The sequence below is a fragment of the Aspergillus sydowii genome (assembly GCF_001890705.1).
Source record: "Aspergillus sydowii CBS 593.65 unplaced genomic scaffold ASPSYscaffold_14, whole genome shotgun sequence".
NCBI lineage: Eukaryota > Fungi > Ascomycota > Eurotiomycetes > Eurotiales > Aspergillaceae > Aspergillus > Aspergillus sydowii.
Window position 1 is genome coordinate 208,111 of NW_024467872.1, and position 14,861 is coordinate 222,971.

The window sequence follows — 14,861 nt, forward strand, 5'->3', positions numbered from 1 at the left end:
TTGCTGACCGGCGGAATGCATCGGAAGAGTCATCTACAGACCATGACAGCTGAAAAGAAGCGCCAGCCGCAAGGCCCCGACCAAAAACTGGGACCATTGCTCCAATTCACACGAAATGAAACTAATGTCGTGCCCCGGCCCAGCACGCTAAGCCCTGTTTGTGGAAGTGCTGAATATCCACGCTTAGAGAATAGCATGAGCCCGGTGCAGGGGCCAGTGCTGCAGTGGATTAGGCTGATCAATGATGATGGATGATGCTCCAGTTCAGCCCCGATCGTCACTTGGCTTGATTCTCTTTCCAATTGCAGTCTTCCAACAAGTCCCATCTGTATGGCCTAACGAGTATCCGGGTCGGCGATGGCCGCCCGTTGAAACTCGTCTCCAGTCGCGCTCGTGGCTCGCCCGCCCTATGGGACCCATTCAGCCGTTACGCCGGTGATCCTTTGCTGGGTTCGTAGCTGCCCTGCTGGCTACTGCAGCCATGGCCTATGCATTGGGGGAGCTTTGTCATGGCACCAAAAGGTACGAACCGACCAGAATAGTTGTCAACAATAGGCGTCCACCGGCAGTGATTTGACAATTGTTGCTTTTTCTTTCCTCCGCCTCATTTCCTACTTGTGCTCTTGCCAGTTTCGTTTCCTGAAGGAGATATCGGGGTCCCCTAGGGCTGGACATGGTGCGCCTGAAGAGTCGGGTTTGGGTTCGGTATTTCTATAAGAGTTTAATGTGCCCGCTGGAGCTTCGAATATCCACACTCACTACTACTCATTCTCACACACTCTCTTAATTCTATTCTGCTTGCTGCTTGCTGCTTTGCTTGCTTCTGCTGCGTGTTTCTGTTCTTCTTTCGCTTGTTGTTATCGCCGTGCGAACCTTTTACCTCACCACATCGACGCTTTTGACAAGCCAGTCACGATGTGCTACCAACTCGTCGAACGCTACTCCGTCTGCGGCTGCCTATACTTCCAGCACGCCATCGATCCATGCACAGCATACGGGCAACGCGGCCACCAAACGCAAGAGAAGACCGTGCTGGTAGGCTACGCCTGCCCCAAGCATGTGGCACGACGAAACAGCAATTCCTCTTGTGCTAGTTCACGATGAGACCTCGCATCCGCATTGCAGTCGGTTTCGCATTTTGATTGAAGCGCAACTACTCGTTTTTCGCATGCTTCTCTTCTCGTTTGTTACGCTCGGATATCCCATTCAGTCTTATATTTTTTTTTTGTTTCCGGATCCCTATTCGGTTCGATTCGGTGTCTGCCGGTCAGAGCATCATCCTGTCCTTTTTGCGTATTCGTTCTGGAACGAAGATATGAACATCTCGGCTTTTCTTGGCTTGTTTTATGTGGGGATGATGGAGGAGGACGAGAAGGAGCCGTTTGACAGCGTTGTTGTTGTTGTTGTTGAGCATGAGGCACGATTGGATGAGCGACGGGCTATGTCTTAAAAACAATATATACAATACAGAGTAGATCTCTTAATATTGAAACAATCATAAGACTATATCTGAAGATGATTAGCTCGTGTGGTAGATTGGAACCAAGCTCAGCTGACCGAATACGAATGGAGGAGCAGACGTGAACGTATAAAGTCATCACTTTGTCTTTCCCCTCCGTTTCCATCTTCTTGCAACCTTCATGATTTCATGATGTCTTTCCTGATACGTGCCCTCCGCATCTCCAAAGACGCGCTCTTCAATCCCTCTCTGCCCCTCCGCACCCGCGCTCTCCTCCTTCTCCTCCAACCCATCACCCTTCTCACATACACAATCGAATGGGCCATCTCCCGGAAATTCCCACATACCAGCGAGATCCGCATACCACTAAAAGGAAACTGGAAATCAGACCGTACCCTTCGAGCCGTAATCTACACCCCCAAACATAAATCCCACTCAGTACAGTCCCAACCCCAGAAGGTACCACTGCATCTCAACATCCACGGCGGCGCATTCCTCGGTGGTCTCCCCGAGGGCAACGCGCGGTTCTGCGCACGGTTAGCAGAGAAATCTGGCGCCGTGGTGGTTTCAACCTCGTACCGCTATGCGCCGGTGCATACTTTCCCTGCTGCGCATGAGGATGTGCGTGATGTTGCGGAGTACCTGATACAGAACGCTGAGAGGCTATGGGGTGCTGATCCGGCGGTGTTCACGGTCAGTGGGTTTTCGGTTGGCGGGAATCTGGCATTTTCTGTTGCACAGGAATTATCGGCTTCGGGTGGGGTTAAAGGGTTGGTTAGTTTTGAGGGGGTGGTATGTTTCCCTTCACTTCTTCTTGTTCTTCTCCTTCTTTTTTTTAATCTGCTACTAAACAAAGGAATGGATGGCTAAATGAAAGTGAAAGGTCGACTTCCGCCTCCCACCCTGGGGCAAACCCAAACCGCCTGACTTTCCGGCGGTGGATCCGCTGTCTTTCCTGCAGCCGCTGTTCGATGCGTATGCTGGACCAAACAGAGCGAGGGATATGGGGAACACACTTCTTCATCCGACGTTGGCGGACTTGAGCGTCCTGCCGCAGAATGTGCTCTTTGTTGTTGGTGGAGCGGACATCCTGCGGGATGAGACGGTGAAGATGGCGGAGAGGTTGGAACAAGAGGCGAAAGCTGGTAACCGGGTGAGGAATCTAGATACACCAGATCAGCCAGATGGGAGAGCAGCTGTTGTGAGGATGAATGTGGCTGAAGGACAGATTCATGGGTGGACGGAGTGTGAGTATCTTCTACACATCTACTTTAATCCCGATAACTGATGCTAGGTGTAGTGCCGTCTTTTGCAATTGATGAAGGTCTCCGGACGAAGGCTTTTGATGATGCAGTCACGTTTCTGCGTGCTGTCCATCGCGCTTATGGATTTGTTGCGTGAGTTGGTCTGGTATAACGTCGAAGATCCCCGCAATCTCTCCTGTACTATATGCTATACACCACACACCCCACTCTCATTTAGAAACAGATTAAGCCCAAATGATCCTCTCCAAAAAATCAAACCCCCTTCTCGAAACCTCCCAAGCCCTACTCCCCACCTCCATCCCCATCGCAAACGTATGGTCCTCCCCAGGAACTTCTATAAGCTCACACTCCACCCCTTTCCCCTTCAAAACATCAAACAGCTTCCTACTCACATCAACCGAAACCATCATATCCGCATCCCCATGCACAATCGCCGTAGCCGGGAACCCCTCCTCAACCCTCGCAACAGGGTCAATCTCAGTAACGTCCCCACAAGCCGCCGGGAAAATAGCATCAAGAACCGTCCCATCCGCAATCTGTGTCAGCGCGAATGCATCTCTGGGCCGGCTGAAATCCGGTTTATTGGGCGCGTCCTGGCCCTGGCCCTGGCCCTCGAGTGATATCCCGCTTGTCGTGGGAATCGGGAACTCGATGTACACCCTTTGCAGGAACTCTGACGTGAATCCGCCAGGCGGAAGTTTGGATTTGACGTGTGGGAGAGGGGCTCGCCAGAATGGATGTGTGAAGTGCACTGCGCCGTAGAAGTTTAGGATTGCGCGGGGTGGGCGGGGCGTGTCGTAGCCCTAGGGGTTCGTATATCAATATCAAGCTCATCTGTCTGTCTGTCTGTCTGTCTGTCTGTCCCTCCATCACCAGGAAGGGGGGGGGGTTGTAGAAAATCATCAATTATCAGATGGGAAGACAAACCAAAGCCAAAGCCAAAAACCCGCCACTGCTCGTCCCAAATGCCATTACGCGGTCTGTATCAGTCTTATACATGTACCTATCCTGTCCCTGTTTCTCCAGGAACCGGTCTAGACTTCCGTCGTATATCCAGCCCAGCAGGTCTCTTATATCAGCCATTGCACCGCTCCGCACGTCAATTCCGGGACAGAGCCTGTGGTTCGGACAGATCACGATCCATCCACGCGCGAGACAGTCGGTGATTTGGGGCATTGAGACCATGCTGCTGTGGCCGAGCATGAAGGCGCCGCCGTGGATGTTTATTACTTTTATTTCTTATTTAGCTGGGAGGGTTCAGTTGGAGACGTAGAACCGGTGGACGTACGGACTGGGTAGAGGCCATTATTTGATTGAGGGGGTGGGTGTGCCGGGAGGTAGATGTCTGTTGTTATTGTAGAGGAGTTGATTTGTTTGTAGACTGCTGTTAGCGGAGTAGGAGGCATTTTATTAATATGTTGTATGTTGAACGATGGGTGGAGAGAGCTTTAGTTGGAGGGGAGTAGAACTATTTAAACAGTCGCCTCTCGGCTTTTCCGGACGGATTGTCCGACCCTGCATCGAACTACAATCAAACTACAAGTTCAAAAAAGTATTCAAACGTTGATAACAGTCGTTATTCATCACCATGCTCATTCATGATTCATATCCTATCTTCATCTGCACTTTCTCCTACCACCTACTCCTCCACTTTCACCAAGCGACCGCCAGGCTGTACAGCCAGGTCTGAGAAACTGCAGAAACTGCAACAGAGCGGTCCTTGTCTTATTTGTCCCTGCAATCATTCATATCCCATCCAGCCCTTTTGATCCTTCACCCCACCGGGCACGAGTCGAGCACAGCTCGTATTACCCGCATCCGGTGAGGACAGGACCGTCTAGACCGGCCATCCTTTTTTTGCGGGTTTTATATATATATAACTATAATATAGGCATGTTGGCGTCAAGTAAGCTGTGAACAGAACTCGACAGAATCAACAGCAGATTAAATGAGTGACTGTATACTTATGTACCGAAGAACAGCAGGCGTTCAACTGCACAAGCACCTGTCAAGCCAAGAAGCCGATCTGAGCCAGTCAATCCGGACATTGTTGCGGTCTTGAACGGAGAGAGATGAGAGAGAGAGAGAGGGAGAACGGAAGGGCTCACTCCCTGAAATTACAGTCTCATCTAGCGACGAACAACAATACCCTGACGGCGCACACCGCGGCGCGCACGGCTGTACTCCTCATCAAAGTCGGACTCATCCTCGGAGCAGGAGTCCTCGGACGACTCGGAGATATAGCCGCACTTGCTGCCCCCGCAGTCGAGCTTGACGCGGTCGCCCTTGCGGGTGATTCCGTAGCGCTCACAGTGGCACGCAGAGGAATCCGACATGGAGCTGATCGAAGAGGGCGAGGTACTGCCGGACGAGCGGGACGAGAGCGACGAGCCCACGGACGAAGGCGGGGACGAGGACAGATCGCTGTAGTCGTCGGACATGCGGGATGAGGCGAAGCGGCGCGTGAGCTCCTCCATGTTCTGGGGCGCGAAGTCGGCCTCGCGCAGCTGGCGGGAGGCGTAGGGCTTGGAGGGCTTGGGGTGGTGGATGCGCGATGGCGAGATTCCGCGGCCGGTGGCAACTTCAGAGCGGCGGCTGCTGCGGCGGTTGGAAGACGAAGACGAAGAAGACTCTTTGCCGCCGGGCACGTCGAGGATGTTGAGCTTGCGGCCGGTGGTGGGCTCGACGGTGTACTCGGCAGCGGGATCGTGCGAGACGTGGTAGCCGTCGAGAATGTACTGATCTGTTAGTTTGACTGTAAAACAAAGATAGTTACACTGAAGAACATACGTAGTACCAGTAGCGGCCACCCAGCTTCAGCATCGAGGTCTGGAAGCGGAACTTGCCAACCCACGAGCCCGACTTGGAGCCGTCGCGAGAAAGGGGAATCTGGCGAGCGTAGTTGTCCCAGGAGCCGACAAGGTGCACGGTCTTGACGTTGGACGAGGTGCGGAGGTTGAACTTGAGTTGAACGGCGGACATGTTGATAGCAATAGATATTAAGTATAGACGGAGGTGTAAATAGTAGTATAAAGCGTGTCGAAGTGGTCGTTGACGATGAACTGATTTAAAGGACTACCAGAGCCGAATTAAGCAGTTCACAGCGATTCTGTTGGCTTGTTGGGTGGCACAGCAACAGACGAGGCTTTTTTCTTTGTCGCAAAGGATCCAGTCCCGACACAAATGTTGGAAATCGAATTATAACGAAGATTGAGGCGGAGCAAGTTGGTTGGAGCTGGCGAACGGAGAGCAGAGCACGTTGACCGGCAACGACAATGAACCCGTCAAGATTGATTAATTTGGAGTATCCTGCACAGCAGATAATAAAGGCAAGGGCAAATATTGGTCAGAGAGCACAGCTCGTCTGGGGTTTTTGGATATAGTAAAAAAGGTGGGGGGGGGATTAAAGATGAAGTGTAAGTAAGTAGAAAAGAACAACAAACAAGTGCAACCAGTGCACAGGATACTCAAATTAAGGCAGCTTCGACAAGACTTGCTTGCTGAAGAAAAAAGAGAAAAAAGAGAAGAGTCGAGCCGGGCGCTTGCGAGCCTCTTAAGGCAGACTGCGGTCTCTGAGCACAAGATTGATTCTCATCCTCTCATCACACTGCATAAAGTCCCATTGGTGTCTTCTATTTTCGTCGACTGCCCTCCGCCAATCACTGTGCTTTAGCCTCTGCCCCGCTTCTACTGTGGGGCTACAGGTGGGCCAGTGGACTGGTGCGGCGGTAAGTTACTCAGTTTGATTGGCCTGCTGTCACCTGCAGTGCGGCCGGCCACGAGCCAATCAGCCCCAACGAGTTAGCGCCCGTGATGAGCCCGTCACTCGATCGGCCAATGGGGGTTGTGATCACCACATAGACTTTCCACCTGCAGTGTCGTCAACTGAGACTCATCCAGACATTCTCGCCCGCAGACAGAGACGGCTGGTCGACACGAAACATCTCGTTCGCTGAGATTGAGGATAAAACACGGGAGTAGCCGTAGACTTGTTCACTGGCACGGCTTCACACCCACTGCATACACAATAGAGAAGGGAAAGAGGAGATGAGACTCCCCGCGTCTCTTATTATGCAGTCTACCGACAATGACATACACCGTATATCACCATTGGAGCATCTCGCAGCTGTCGATCACGATGTATTGATGACAGAATGATAGGTGGCTGGCTCTGCGCGTCATGCTGCAGTGGTCGTCGACGTGGTCGGACGGCTTGAGTGACGAGCCTCGTGCAGACAATGGCCTTGTTGGAGACGTGAGCTCGTCTAGCATCTTCCCTGTCTTTGGATGGACGACTCCGCACCTTACAAATTATTCAAAGGATTCAAAAGCCAATTTCGCAGCTTTAGCGTCAGTCTGACAGCCAGACACGGCTTACGCGAGAGAATGCTCACTGAAGACAATCATCGGTTGTATTGTATAATAAGCTATCAACCTCGGTCCATATACGCCAGGAAATGCCAAAGGCTGTTTTTACTTGATATCCCCCAAAATTAAGAACATTAAAAACATCGCCAGCCCAGGAAGTAAGTAAAAAAGAAACAAAGTGCGTGGAGGGAGAAAAGCGGACGAAAAGAAAGGCTGTTGTACACCGTAACTGGAGCCTGCCCCTCACCGCACGGATACACCGGACCGATTGGTGAACATTCGAGCCGAGATATTCATCGCCGCTAATTCTTGGAACAGAAGCTTGGCTGCATATGGAATATGCACCTGAGAGATTCGGTGCTTGTTGTTGCACAGTCGACACTCGAAGAGTCCCTTCTTCAGTTTCCTGTAACGTGGGGTAACTTGCGTTAGCTCGAATCCTGGCCAAATCCATAACAACAAATCAAACTGTTTCAAGAGCACTTACGCTATCGGGGTCATCAGCCCGCAGTCATCGCAGATGTGGACTCGGAACGGGTCGGACACGTCGAACAATCGCTCTTTCAGGAAGGCACTCGCACCATGCGCAATCATACAGTCACGTTCCATCTCTCCGAATCGAAGACCACCGTCGCGAGCACGACCTTCCACAGGCTGGCGGGTCAGAATCTGCGTCGGGCCACGCGCACGCGCGTGAATCTTGTCGTCAACCATGTGTCGCAGACGTTGGTAGTAGGTCGGTCCCAGGAAGACCTGTGCTACTAGTTTGCGGCCAGTGTGGCCGTTGTACATCACCTCAAATCCACGTGACTGGTAACCGTGCTCGCGAAGAAGACGCGAGATGGAGTCAACAGTGACATCGGTAAAAGGAGTTGCATCACCTTCGAACCCACGCAACGCAGAAACCTTGCTGAGCTGACACTCGATCAAGTGAGCAATGGTCATACGCGAGGGAATGGCGTGCGGGTTAATGATAAGATCTGGCGTAACACCCTCGCGAGTGAACGGCATATCTTCTTGTCGGTATGTGATACCAATTGTACCCTTCTGACCGTGACGTGAGGCAAACTTGTCCCCAATCTGCGGTACCTTGGTCGTTCTCATGCGGACCTTGACGAACTTCAGGTCATCGTTGCTGGTGGACACCAAGACTTGATCGACGATACCGTTTTCCGTGCTACGGAGCGGTGTCGAGACATCCAGCTTGGTATGAGCCTTGGTACGTTGACCCAATTCCTCTGCATCTGGAGCCAGTGGGGCGGTCTTTCCGATGATGATGTCCTCACCAGAAACACGCACTCCTGGGGCGATAATGCCGTCTTCGTCCAGCTTGTCGTAGGTTCCTTTCCGCATGCCAATCGTGTCTGACCGCATCGGCTTCTCGAACCGTTCAACAACTGTCAACCCAACCATCTTCTCGCTGTCTGTGTATGTACGGTAGAAAAGACTGCGGAAAAGGCCACGATCGATACTGCTCTGGTTCATGATAACTGAATCTTCCTGGTTGTATCCCGAATAGCACGCAATAGCCACGATAGCATTCTGACCAGCAGGAAGTTCACGGAAACGCAAGAACTCCATGGATCGTGTCGTCGCTAGCGGTTTCTGCGGATAGTAGAGGAGATTCGCCATGGTTTCCATGCGTTGGTCGAAGTTAGTCAGGAAAACACCCATAGCCTGCTTACCCATAGCAGCTTGATAGGTGTTACGAGGCGACTGGTTGTGATCGGGGAAAGGAATGATACTGGCGCAGATACCAAGAATCATACTGGGATGAATTTCGCAGTGCGTCCAAGTATGGGCCCTTTGGCTGAGAACCGACCGCACACGTTTATTAATATCGTGCTCCTCTTCGGGCAAGGCGTAGCCAGCCTGGAGTTGCTTCGAAATTTCAAGGTCCTCAGGTGTCATGACGATCATGATTGTTTCTTCTTCTTCGGCATCAACATACTCAACAACACCTGACTTGACTAAACCGTCCCATCCGAAATATTGCTCCCGACGGTCTTCTGGGTCCATGTCTGGCGGGAGTTCCTTGTCTTGTTCTAGCTTGCGGATGTGCTCCTTGTTCAAGACTAGATTACCGCAGTTTTCACTCTTGGGATCGTTATCAATGACGTAAAGCGGTCGACAGACACGACCAGCATCGGTAAAGATCTTGAACTCTCGCTCACGAATGTCTCGAATAAGACTAACTTCGTGGGAGATCATGTTGCGCCGACGTAGGGAAAGCATGGTGTTGACAAGGTGAGCAGGATCCCGATGAACACCAACCCAAACACCGTTCACAAAGACCTTGGTGGCATTCGGCGTTACTTGAGGTTCAAACTCCTCAAGTACTTCCATGTTTCGCTGGATCATGAAATCGATGATAGGCTCGCTGGGTGTACCGACTGTGATGTAACACATGAGCGCCAAGTTCTTGACCAAACCACAAGCTTGACCTTCAGGAGTCTCTGCAGGACACACCAGACCCCAGTGAGTGTTGTGTAGCTGTCGAGGTTTGGCAATCTTTCCGTCACGACCGATGGGCGTGTTTGTTCGCCGAAGATGTGACAATGTAGATGCATATGTATAGCGACTGAGCACTTGCGACACACCAGCCTTGGCGCTGGCTGCCTTCTTCTGTTCTCCCCAGTTACCGGTAGCGAGCGCATATTTCAAACCACCGCTCAAGGTGCTGGCCTTGATACCAATGTTGAGGTAAATCTCACGGTTGGTTTCCACACACCTTTGAACGTAACGCTGAAGATCACGGGTAACTCTGGTAAACAAGACTCGGAAGAGGTTGGCAAGCAGTGGACCAGCAAGGTCGAGACGCTTCTTTCCAAAGTGATCACGATCATCGACATCGCGCCGTCCAAGAGCGCACTGAAGGAGTCTGTGCACCATATAACCCAGGAAGAAAGCCTTTCTGGTTTCACTGCCTTCGCTTTGAGAAATGTGAGGCAACAATTCCTTCTGCATAATTTCCCGAGCGTATCTAACACGACGCTCATGATTCATGCTGGACTGGGAAGAACCACGCTTGGCAATGAAATCCAATGCGACTTCTCGGTCCTGAATAACGAAACCCTCTTCAATACAGGGTTTCAGCATCTCTAGCATAGAAGTGTCATTTCGGTCGTAGCAGATGTGGTTGAGGATATCTTCGTCAGACACTACACCGAGCGCACGGAAAACAACGACGATAGGAATATCAGTCTTGACGTAGGGGAGCGTCGATCGAATGGTAGGACCGAAGCCTCCCTTGGCACTGTCACCCCTGGCAAACAGCTTGAGAGCCAACTGCGAGAGTAGCCTTGAACCCTTCTCCACGGCACTGCGAATTTCGGCAACATACGGTGTTGGACCTGGCGGAGCCTTCTTAAAGACCTGAACAGTATTTCCAGCACTGCGCTCCTGGGCGATCAAAACCTTTTCACTTCCGTTGATGATGAAATAACCACCCGAGTCGTAAGGACACTCGTTCCAGTTGTAAAGAGCCTGTTCACTCAGGTCTTTGAGAATACAATATTTGGACTTGAGCATAATCGGCATCTTTCCAATAAAAACGGTCTCTTCTTTGGCCTGATCTGCAGATAATTCCTTCTGCTCCCACTGAAGGTAAGTTCCCGCCGCCTTCCGATCTTCGTTTGAATCCACCACATCATCATCGTCGCGGTCAGCCACTAGGCGCTCTCGTCCTTCCATGATCTTCTTCGTAATCCCGAGATACAAGGGACTGGCGTAGGTGAGGTTACGAAGACGAGCCTCTTGGGGCAACATAATCGTGGTTGCGCCATCACCTTCGGTGACTGATGGCCTCGAAAGCATGACGGTTCCGAACTTCAGCTCGTATCGGCGAACAACGACGGGATCGATTTCATCTTCGCTAGGAGGGAGGGTCTGATCGAGAGTCACTTGTCCTTGCTCCTCCACTAACTCCTGCATCGTTGACGAAATGAATTCATCGAAGGAGTCAAGCTGCTGGGAGACAAGACCCTTGGTGTCGAAGAAAGACGAAATCACCGTCCAACAATCCTCCGACGTAATCCCCTCATCCATATCATCGTAATACTCCTCATCGTAGGCATCGCCATAGTCGGCCATCTTGACGGTTACCGATCAAAGACACTCGGACGAACAAAAAGAAAATCGGAGAGCGCAAAGGGCGCGACGCGCTCAGCGAGAGAAATCCGCTGCAGGTCGTCGGGCTGCAATACCAAAATTTCTGTTAAGTCTTTGAAATGGGAGAACAAAAGTTAAATGGAGCGGCGAGGACCTCAAATGAACGGAGTGTTAGATACCCCAGCCTTGTCGAGGATGCTGGAGGAACGCAGGCTGAATGAAACGAAAGGCCCGTCAGTTCGAGATGAAGCAAAGCGCCACTAGCGGCGGATCCCCAGGGGGAAGGCGGTAAAGCGGGCGTGAAAGAAAGTTAGATCACGTGTACAAAATGTTCATGCCTCAGACACGTTAATACTCAATGGTCAGGCACTGGCCAATCAGAGCTAACACTACCTTTCCTACCAAGGCAGGACAAGAACTGAACGAAGCAATCTATAGATAACTGAGAGTTCGATGCTATGCAAATGTTATTTGATTATGCTATAGCTTATTTTACAAAAACTGCAACAGGGTTTGTAGCATTTCCTTGTGGTCTTTCTCTCCTGGTTCATCCTCTGAAAGCCCTGCGATTTGTTCTGGATGCCCATCAGTATACAACCAGACATATAATGGAAAGTATCAGCTTACCTTGGAGTGTGCTCCGAATGAGTGACAAATCCTCATCACGATCTGATAGGATCGATACAATCTTTTTCTTGGCTCCATCATCTTCAGCCACCAGCCATGCAAGAATGACATCAATGAGTTGCAAAGAGAAAAGGCCGGCATCGAATCTTCGTGAAAGCCACTCGGCCTCCATTACTTCCTGTTCCTCTTTCGTGAAGTTTGTCCGCTCTTTCTGGATGATCTGTTCGACCGGCGATACCCTAGAAGCATAGTCACGCCTCAATTTAACCAATTTCTCAATCTTCTCGTAGTCTTTCTCCATAAATTTCGCCAGCGCGCGAATTCGGGGCGCTGAGCCACCAGGTAAGAGCCGTAGTAGGGATCCGAAGATGCCGAGAAGGTGCTCTGTTATTTGATTTTCTTGCTGCTTGGAAGTTAGCGTTGCCGTACAACTAATACAGACTGGGGCGAGTAATACCTTGCGCATAAACATGCCAAATACAGTTCTCAACCCTGCCACCTCAACCAATCGCTCACAGGCAGCCGCACCACCAAGACCACCTAGAGCATGGTCGAGGGTTCGGAGGGCGCGGAGTTTACTAAACTTGCCCTCCTTTAACATAATCTGGGCAAGCTCGATACCCTCGCCCTCCAGGAACTTCTCTTTTCCAGCATCATCATCGACAAGACAAGTTAAGCAGTCGAACAAATTCTCGGCATATTCTTCTTCGTCCGAGTCCTTCTCGGGATCACGCTTTCGGTATTGACTTAATAATTGTAGTAGAGCATCTACCCCGTCAAGTCCAATAAACCGTTCTCGATTCTTGGAACCAGATTGTAATAAAATAGCTAGGATCTCGGCCGCGTATTGTTGATTTTGGCCCACGGGCCTTTCTTTCTTCTGTATACGCGCGAGGAGCCATGGCATGGTATTTGAATCTTGGCCAATCTTCTCTGCAATGGATGCCTGGGAGGCAAGATTCTCAAGAACACCTAAATAGGTTAGCCGTTGCAATTCTTCCTTTAGAATGATCGACTAACCGAGAATATAATATACTCCAGCTCTGTCGGCATCTGATTCCTCATCTAGACGCGACAGGTTTTGTGCGAGTAGTTCGATGAGATCCGCGTCCAACTAATCATATTAGTATAGTCCTCCATGACAGGTGGCGATAATTTACCATTGCGTTCACCAAGATATCCCAATGCTCTTGTTCTGCTTCAACATCTTCGTCCGTCAACTCACTAATGATTTGGATCACATCGATGGATATATCGGCGTTCTCGTGTGAAAGAAGAGATATCAAAGAGCCAAAACAGCCCAACTTTGTGAATTCGGGGTATAGGTCTGTGTGTTCCGAAAGGATAGACAGGCTCTTGATTTCGGTATCTAGATCGGCTTCAGAGGTCATGAACCTATAATCCGTCAATATCTTCCATGTTGTGAGAACCAAGATGACGGTTACTTTTGAGGATCATTTTCGAACTTTCCACGCAGCTCCGCGTTCTTGGATATCTTTTTCTCGAAATTTAAGGCGAAGCGTCTCAACCATGCGGCGTCGAATTTCTCGTTCTATACCCGAGTCAGTGCAAATTGACAACCGGAAAGAGCGTCACTTCATACCGCAACCTCTCCCTGATCTTGCTCATCGATGTAATTCATGGCCTGGGCCGTTTCCCGTTCCATGCCACCACCGAAAAAACGCCCTTCCTCGTCATCGGGAATATCTTCTGATTCGAAATCGGGTGGAAGCTCTGGACCGGCATAACCGTCGTCTCCCTCCTCATCCTCTACCATTGGCGCCTTCCCTTTTGATTTGACATCCCCGTTCGCATCTATTTTGGCGGCTTTGTATAGCTCATCTGATCCGCGTGATTTAGTAACTCGGGCTCTCTAGCTCGTTGGCATGCAAACATACTCGGGTCGGTGCTGTCCAGTTTCCGCTTCGCACTCGCGGCCGATAGTGGTTTCTTATTTGTAAGTAACAAAGAATCAGACGTGAGTAGGGAAGCAGGCTTACTTTGAAAAGCTCATCTACGCTTGTCATGGTTGCGCAAGGCTGTTCTCAACTAAGTGCGACAACACCACCCTGGAGGACAATCGGCGCCGAAAAGGTCAGACGGAGTAAATTCTGGACAGACAGTAAATTGTAACAGATAATAATTCAAATTTCGAAATAACTGGACGTATCTTTCTTGTCAACGCGCGCACCAACCGCGAAGCTGGTCGGGGACAACTACGGGTGCCGCGAAAAGCTCTCAGCGCAAGATGGCGCCAAGATCGGCGTCAGATTTCTCGGAACAACTCTCAAACACCCGTCCATCTTCAACCTCCTCGACGAACAGTCAACTGCACACTTCACACCTAAATCGAATTCCTTCCTATTCAAATTCCCCATACTACTCAAAATGGCTCCCAGACAGAACGAGAAGGGCCTTTTCCAGGCCGCCTACGAGCAGGTTACTTCGCCTGAGCACACCACCATCGTTAGGAGCATCCTTGTTTTCGGCGTACGTCCATCACCTCTGCGGTGTCACCGCTTCATATTCGCCTCGAGAAATTACTAACTCGCTCTTCAGGCCGGTGTTGCTTTCCTCCACAGCAGCCTTTCTGAGCTCCTCCTCCCTCCGTAAGTTCCCAGTCGCTGCTCCGTTAGTTGCGCCATCACTCATGAACCAAGTGCTTAAACGAATTCCCCAAATCCTTACCGCGTCGAAATGAACTTCGAGCGTTGCAAATGAACGCTTTGCGCCGCTCGCCGACAGAAGTGATATCCGAACGACCTCTCTTTACGCTCGAAGCGGACATGTATTACTAGTATATGGTGTGTTTTATGGGCATGCGCTATACCGTTTGGCGTTTTGATAGAATTATTTGGAACAACATATGATATATTATAATTCAGCATGCCTTGTTAGCAACTCTTTTCCGCGTCGGCAGTTTCTTTTCTTTGTCATATTTCGTGCTTCTAGTTGGAGTGGCATTTTGTAGTTTGTCCAAGCTTGTGTTCCCAGAGATTGCAAGTTGTTGGACAATCGTCACGCTACAGCTG

At 50.6% G+C, this 14,861-nt stretch overlaps 6 protein-coding genes across 6 annotated transcripts; 2 read left to right on the plus strand and 4 right to left on the minus strand.

Annotated features, from left to right (window-relative positions):
* Window positions 1-1,628: 1,628 nt before the first annotated feature.
* Window positions 1,629-2,860, plus strand: ASPSYDRAFT_136208 (putative lipase/esterase family protein; the record flags this gene model as incomplete). Its single annotated transcript, XM_040840750.1, has 3 exons — window positions 1,629-2,251; window positions 2,343-2,706; window positions 2,760-2,860. The coding sequence occupies exons 1-3, from the start codon at window positions 1,649-1,651 to the stop codon at window positions 2,858-2,860; spliced, it is 1,068 nt and encodes a 355-aa protein (XP_040697883.1). The 5' UTR covers window positions 1,629-1,648.
* An 88-nt stretch (window positions 2,861-2,948) lies between these two features.
* Window positions 2,949-4,130, minus strand: ASPSYDRAFT_160856 (uncharacterized protein; the record flags this gene model as incomplete). Its single annotated transcript, XM_040842941.1, has 3 exons — window positions 2,949-3,527; window positions 3,652-3,953; window positions 4,013-4,130. The coding sequence occupies 3 exons, from the start codon at window positions 4,128-4,130 to the stop codon at window positions 2,949-2,951; spliced, it is 999 nt and encodes a 332-aa protein (XP_040697884.1).
* A 379-nt stretch (window positions 4,131-4,509) lies between these two features.
* Window positions 4,510-5,962, minus strand: esdC (GTP-binding protein EsdC). Its single transcript, XM_040847997.1, has 2 exons — window positions 5,515-5,962; window positions 4,510-5,462 (listed from the first exon to the last, which is right to left on the minus strand). Exons 1-2 carry the CDS (start codon window positions 5,704-5,706, stop codon window positions 4,854-4,856), a joined length of 801 nt encoding a protein of 266 aa, XP_040697885.1. The 5' UTR covers window positions 5,707-5,962; the 3' UTR covers window positions 4,510-4,853.
* A 1,141-nt stretch (window positions 5,963-7,103) lies between these two features.
* ASPSYDRAFT_50074 (DNA-directed RNA polymerase II core subunit RPB2) lies at window positions 7,104-11,434 on the minus strand. Its single transcript, XM_040847998.1, has 2 exons — window positions 7,580-11,434; window positions 7,104-7,498 (listed from the first exon to the last, which is right to left on the minus strand). Exons 1-2 carry the CDS (start codon window positions 11,182-11,184, stop codon window positions 7,336-7,338), a joined length of 3,768 nt encoding a protein of 1,255 aa, XP_040697886.1. The 5' UTR covers window positions 11,185-11,434; the 3' UTR covers window positions 7,104-7,335.
* A 212-nt stretch (window positions 11,435-11,646) lies between these two features.
* Window positions 11,647-14,038, minus strand: ASPSYDRAFT_50075 (beta-catenin-like protein 1). The gene is made up of 9 exons (XM_040847999.1): window positions 13,830-14,038; window positions 13,728-13,779; window positions 13,433-13,671; window positions 13,275-13,381; window positions 12,990-13,224; window positions 12,850-12,943; window positions 12,287-12,801; window positions 11,830-12,232; window positions 11,647-11,777 (listed from the first exon to the last, which is right to left on the minus strand). The coding sequence occupies exons 1-9, from the start codon at window positions 13,854-13,856 to the stop codon at window positions 11,695-11,697; spliced, it is 1,755 nt and encodes a 584-aa protein (XP_040697887.1). The 5' UTR covers window positions 13,857-14,038; the 3' UTR covers window positions 11,647-11,694.
* Window positions 14,039-14,217: 179 nt separating this feature from the next.
* Window positions 14,218-14,442, plus strand: ASPSYDRAFT_93842 (putative TOM core complex subunit Tom6; the record flags this gene model as incomplete). Its single annotated transcript, XM_040852891.1, has 2 exons — window positions 14,218-14,319; window positions 14,389-14,442. The coding sequence occupies 2 exons, from the start codon at window positions 14,218-14,220 to the stop codon at window positions 14,440-14,442; spliced, it is 156 nt and encodes a 51-aa protein (XP_040697888.1).
* Window positions 14,443-14,861: the final 419 nt, after the last annotated feature.

Bases quoted from the DNA above. Each gene is read 5' to 3' on its own strand.
- esdC (XM_040847997.1), bottom strand. From the start codon at position 5,706: ATGTCCGCCGTTCAACTCAAGTTCAACCTCCGCACCTCGTCCAACGTC. The intron at 5,463-5,514 runs GTATGTTCTTCA...CTAACAGATCAG, and splicing joins GTGGCCGCTACTGGTACTAC to TACATTCTCGACGGCTACCA.
- ASPSYDRAFT_50074 (XM_040847998.1), bottom strand. From the start codon at position 11,184: ATGGCCGACTATGGCGATGCCTACGATGAGGAGTATTACGATGATATG. The intron at 7,499-7,579 runs GTAAGTGCTCTT...CCCACGTTACAG, and splicing joins GGGCTGATGACCCCGATAGC to GAAACTGAAGAAGGGACTCT.
- ASPSYDRAFT_50075 (XM_040847999.1), bottom strand. From the start codon at position 13,856: ATGACAAGCGTAGATGAGCTTTTCAAA. The intron at 12,944-12,989 runs GTAAATTATCGC...TAATATGATTAG, and splicing joins ATATCTTGGTGAACGCAATG to TTGGACGCGGATCTCATCGA. The intron at 12,802-12,849 runs GTTAGTCGATCA...TAACCTATTTAG, and splicing joins TGGAGTATATTATATTCTCG to GTGTTCTTGAGAATCTTGCC.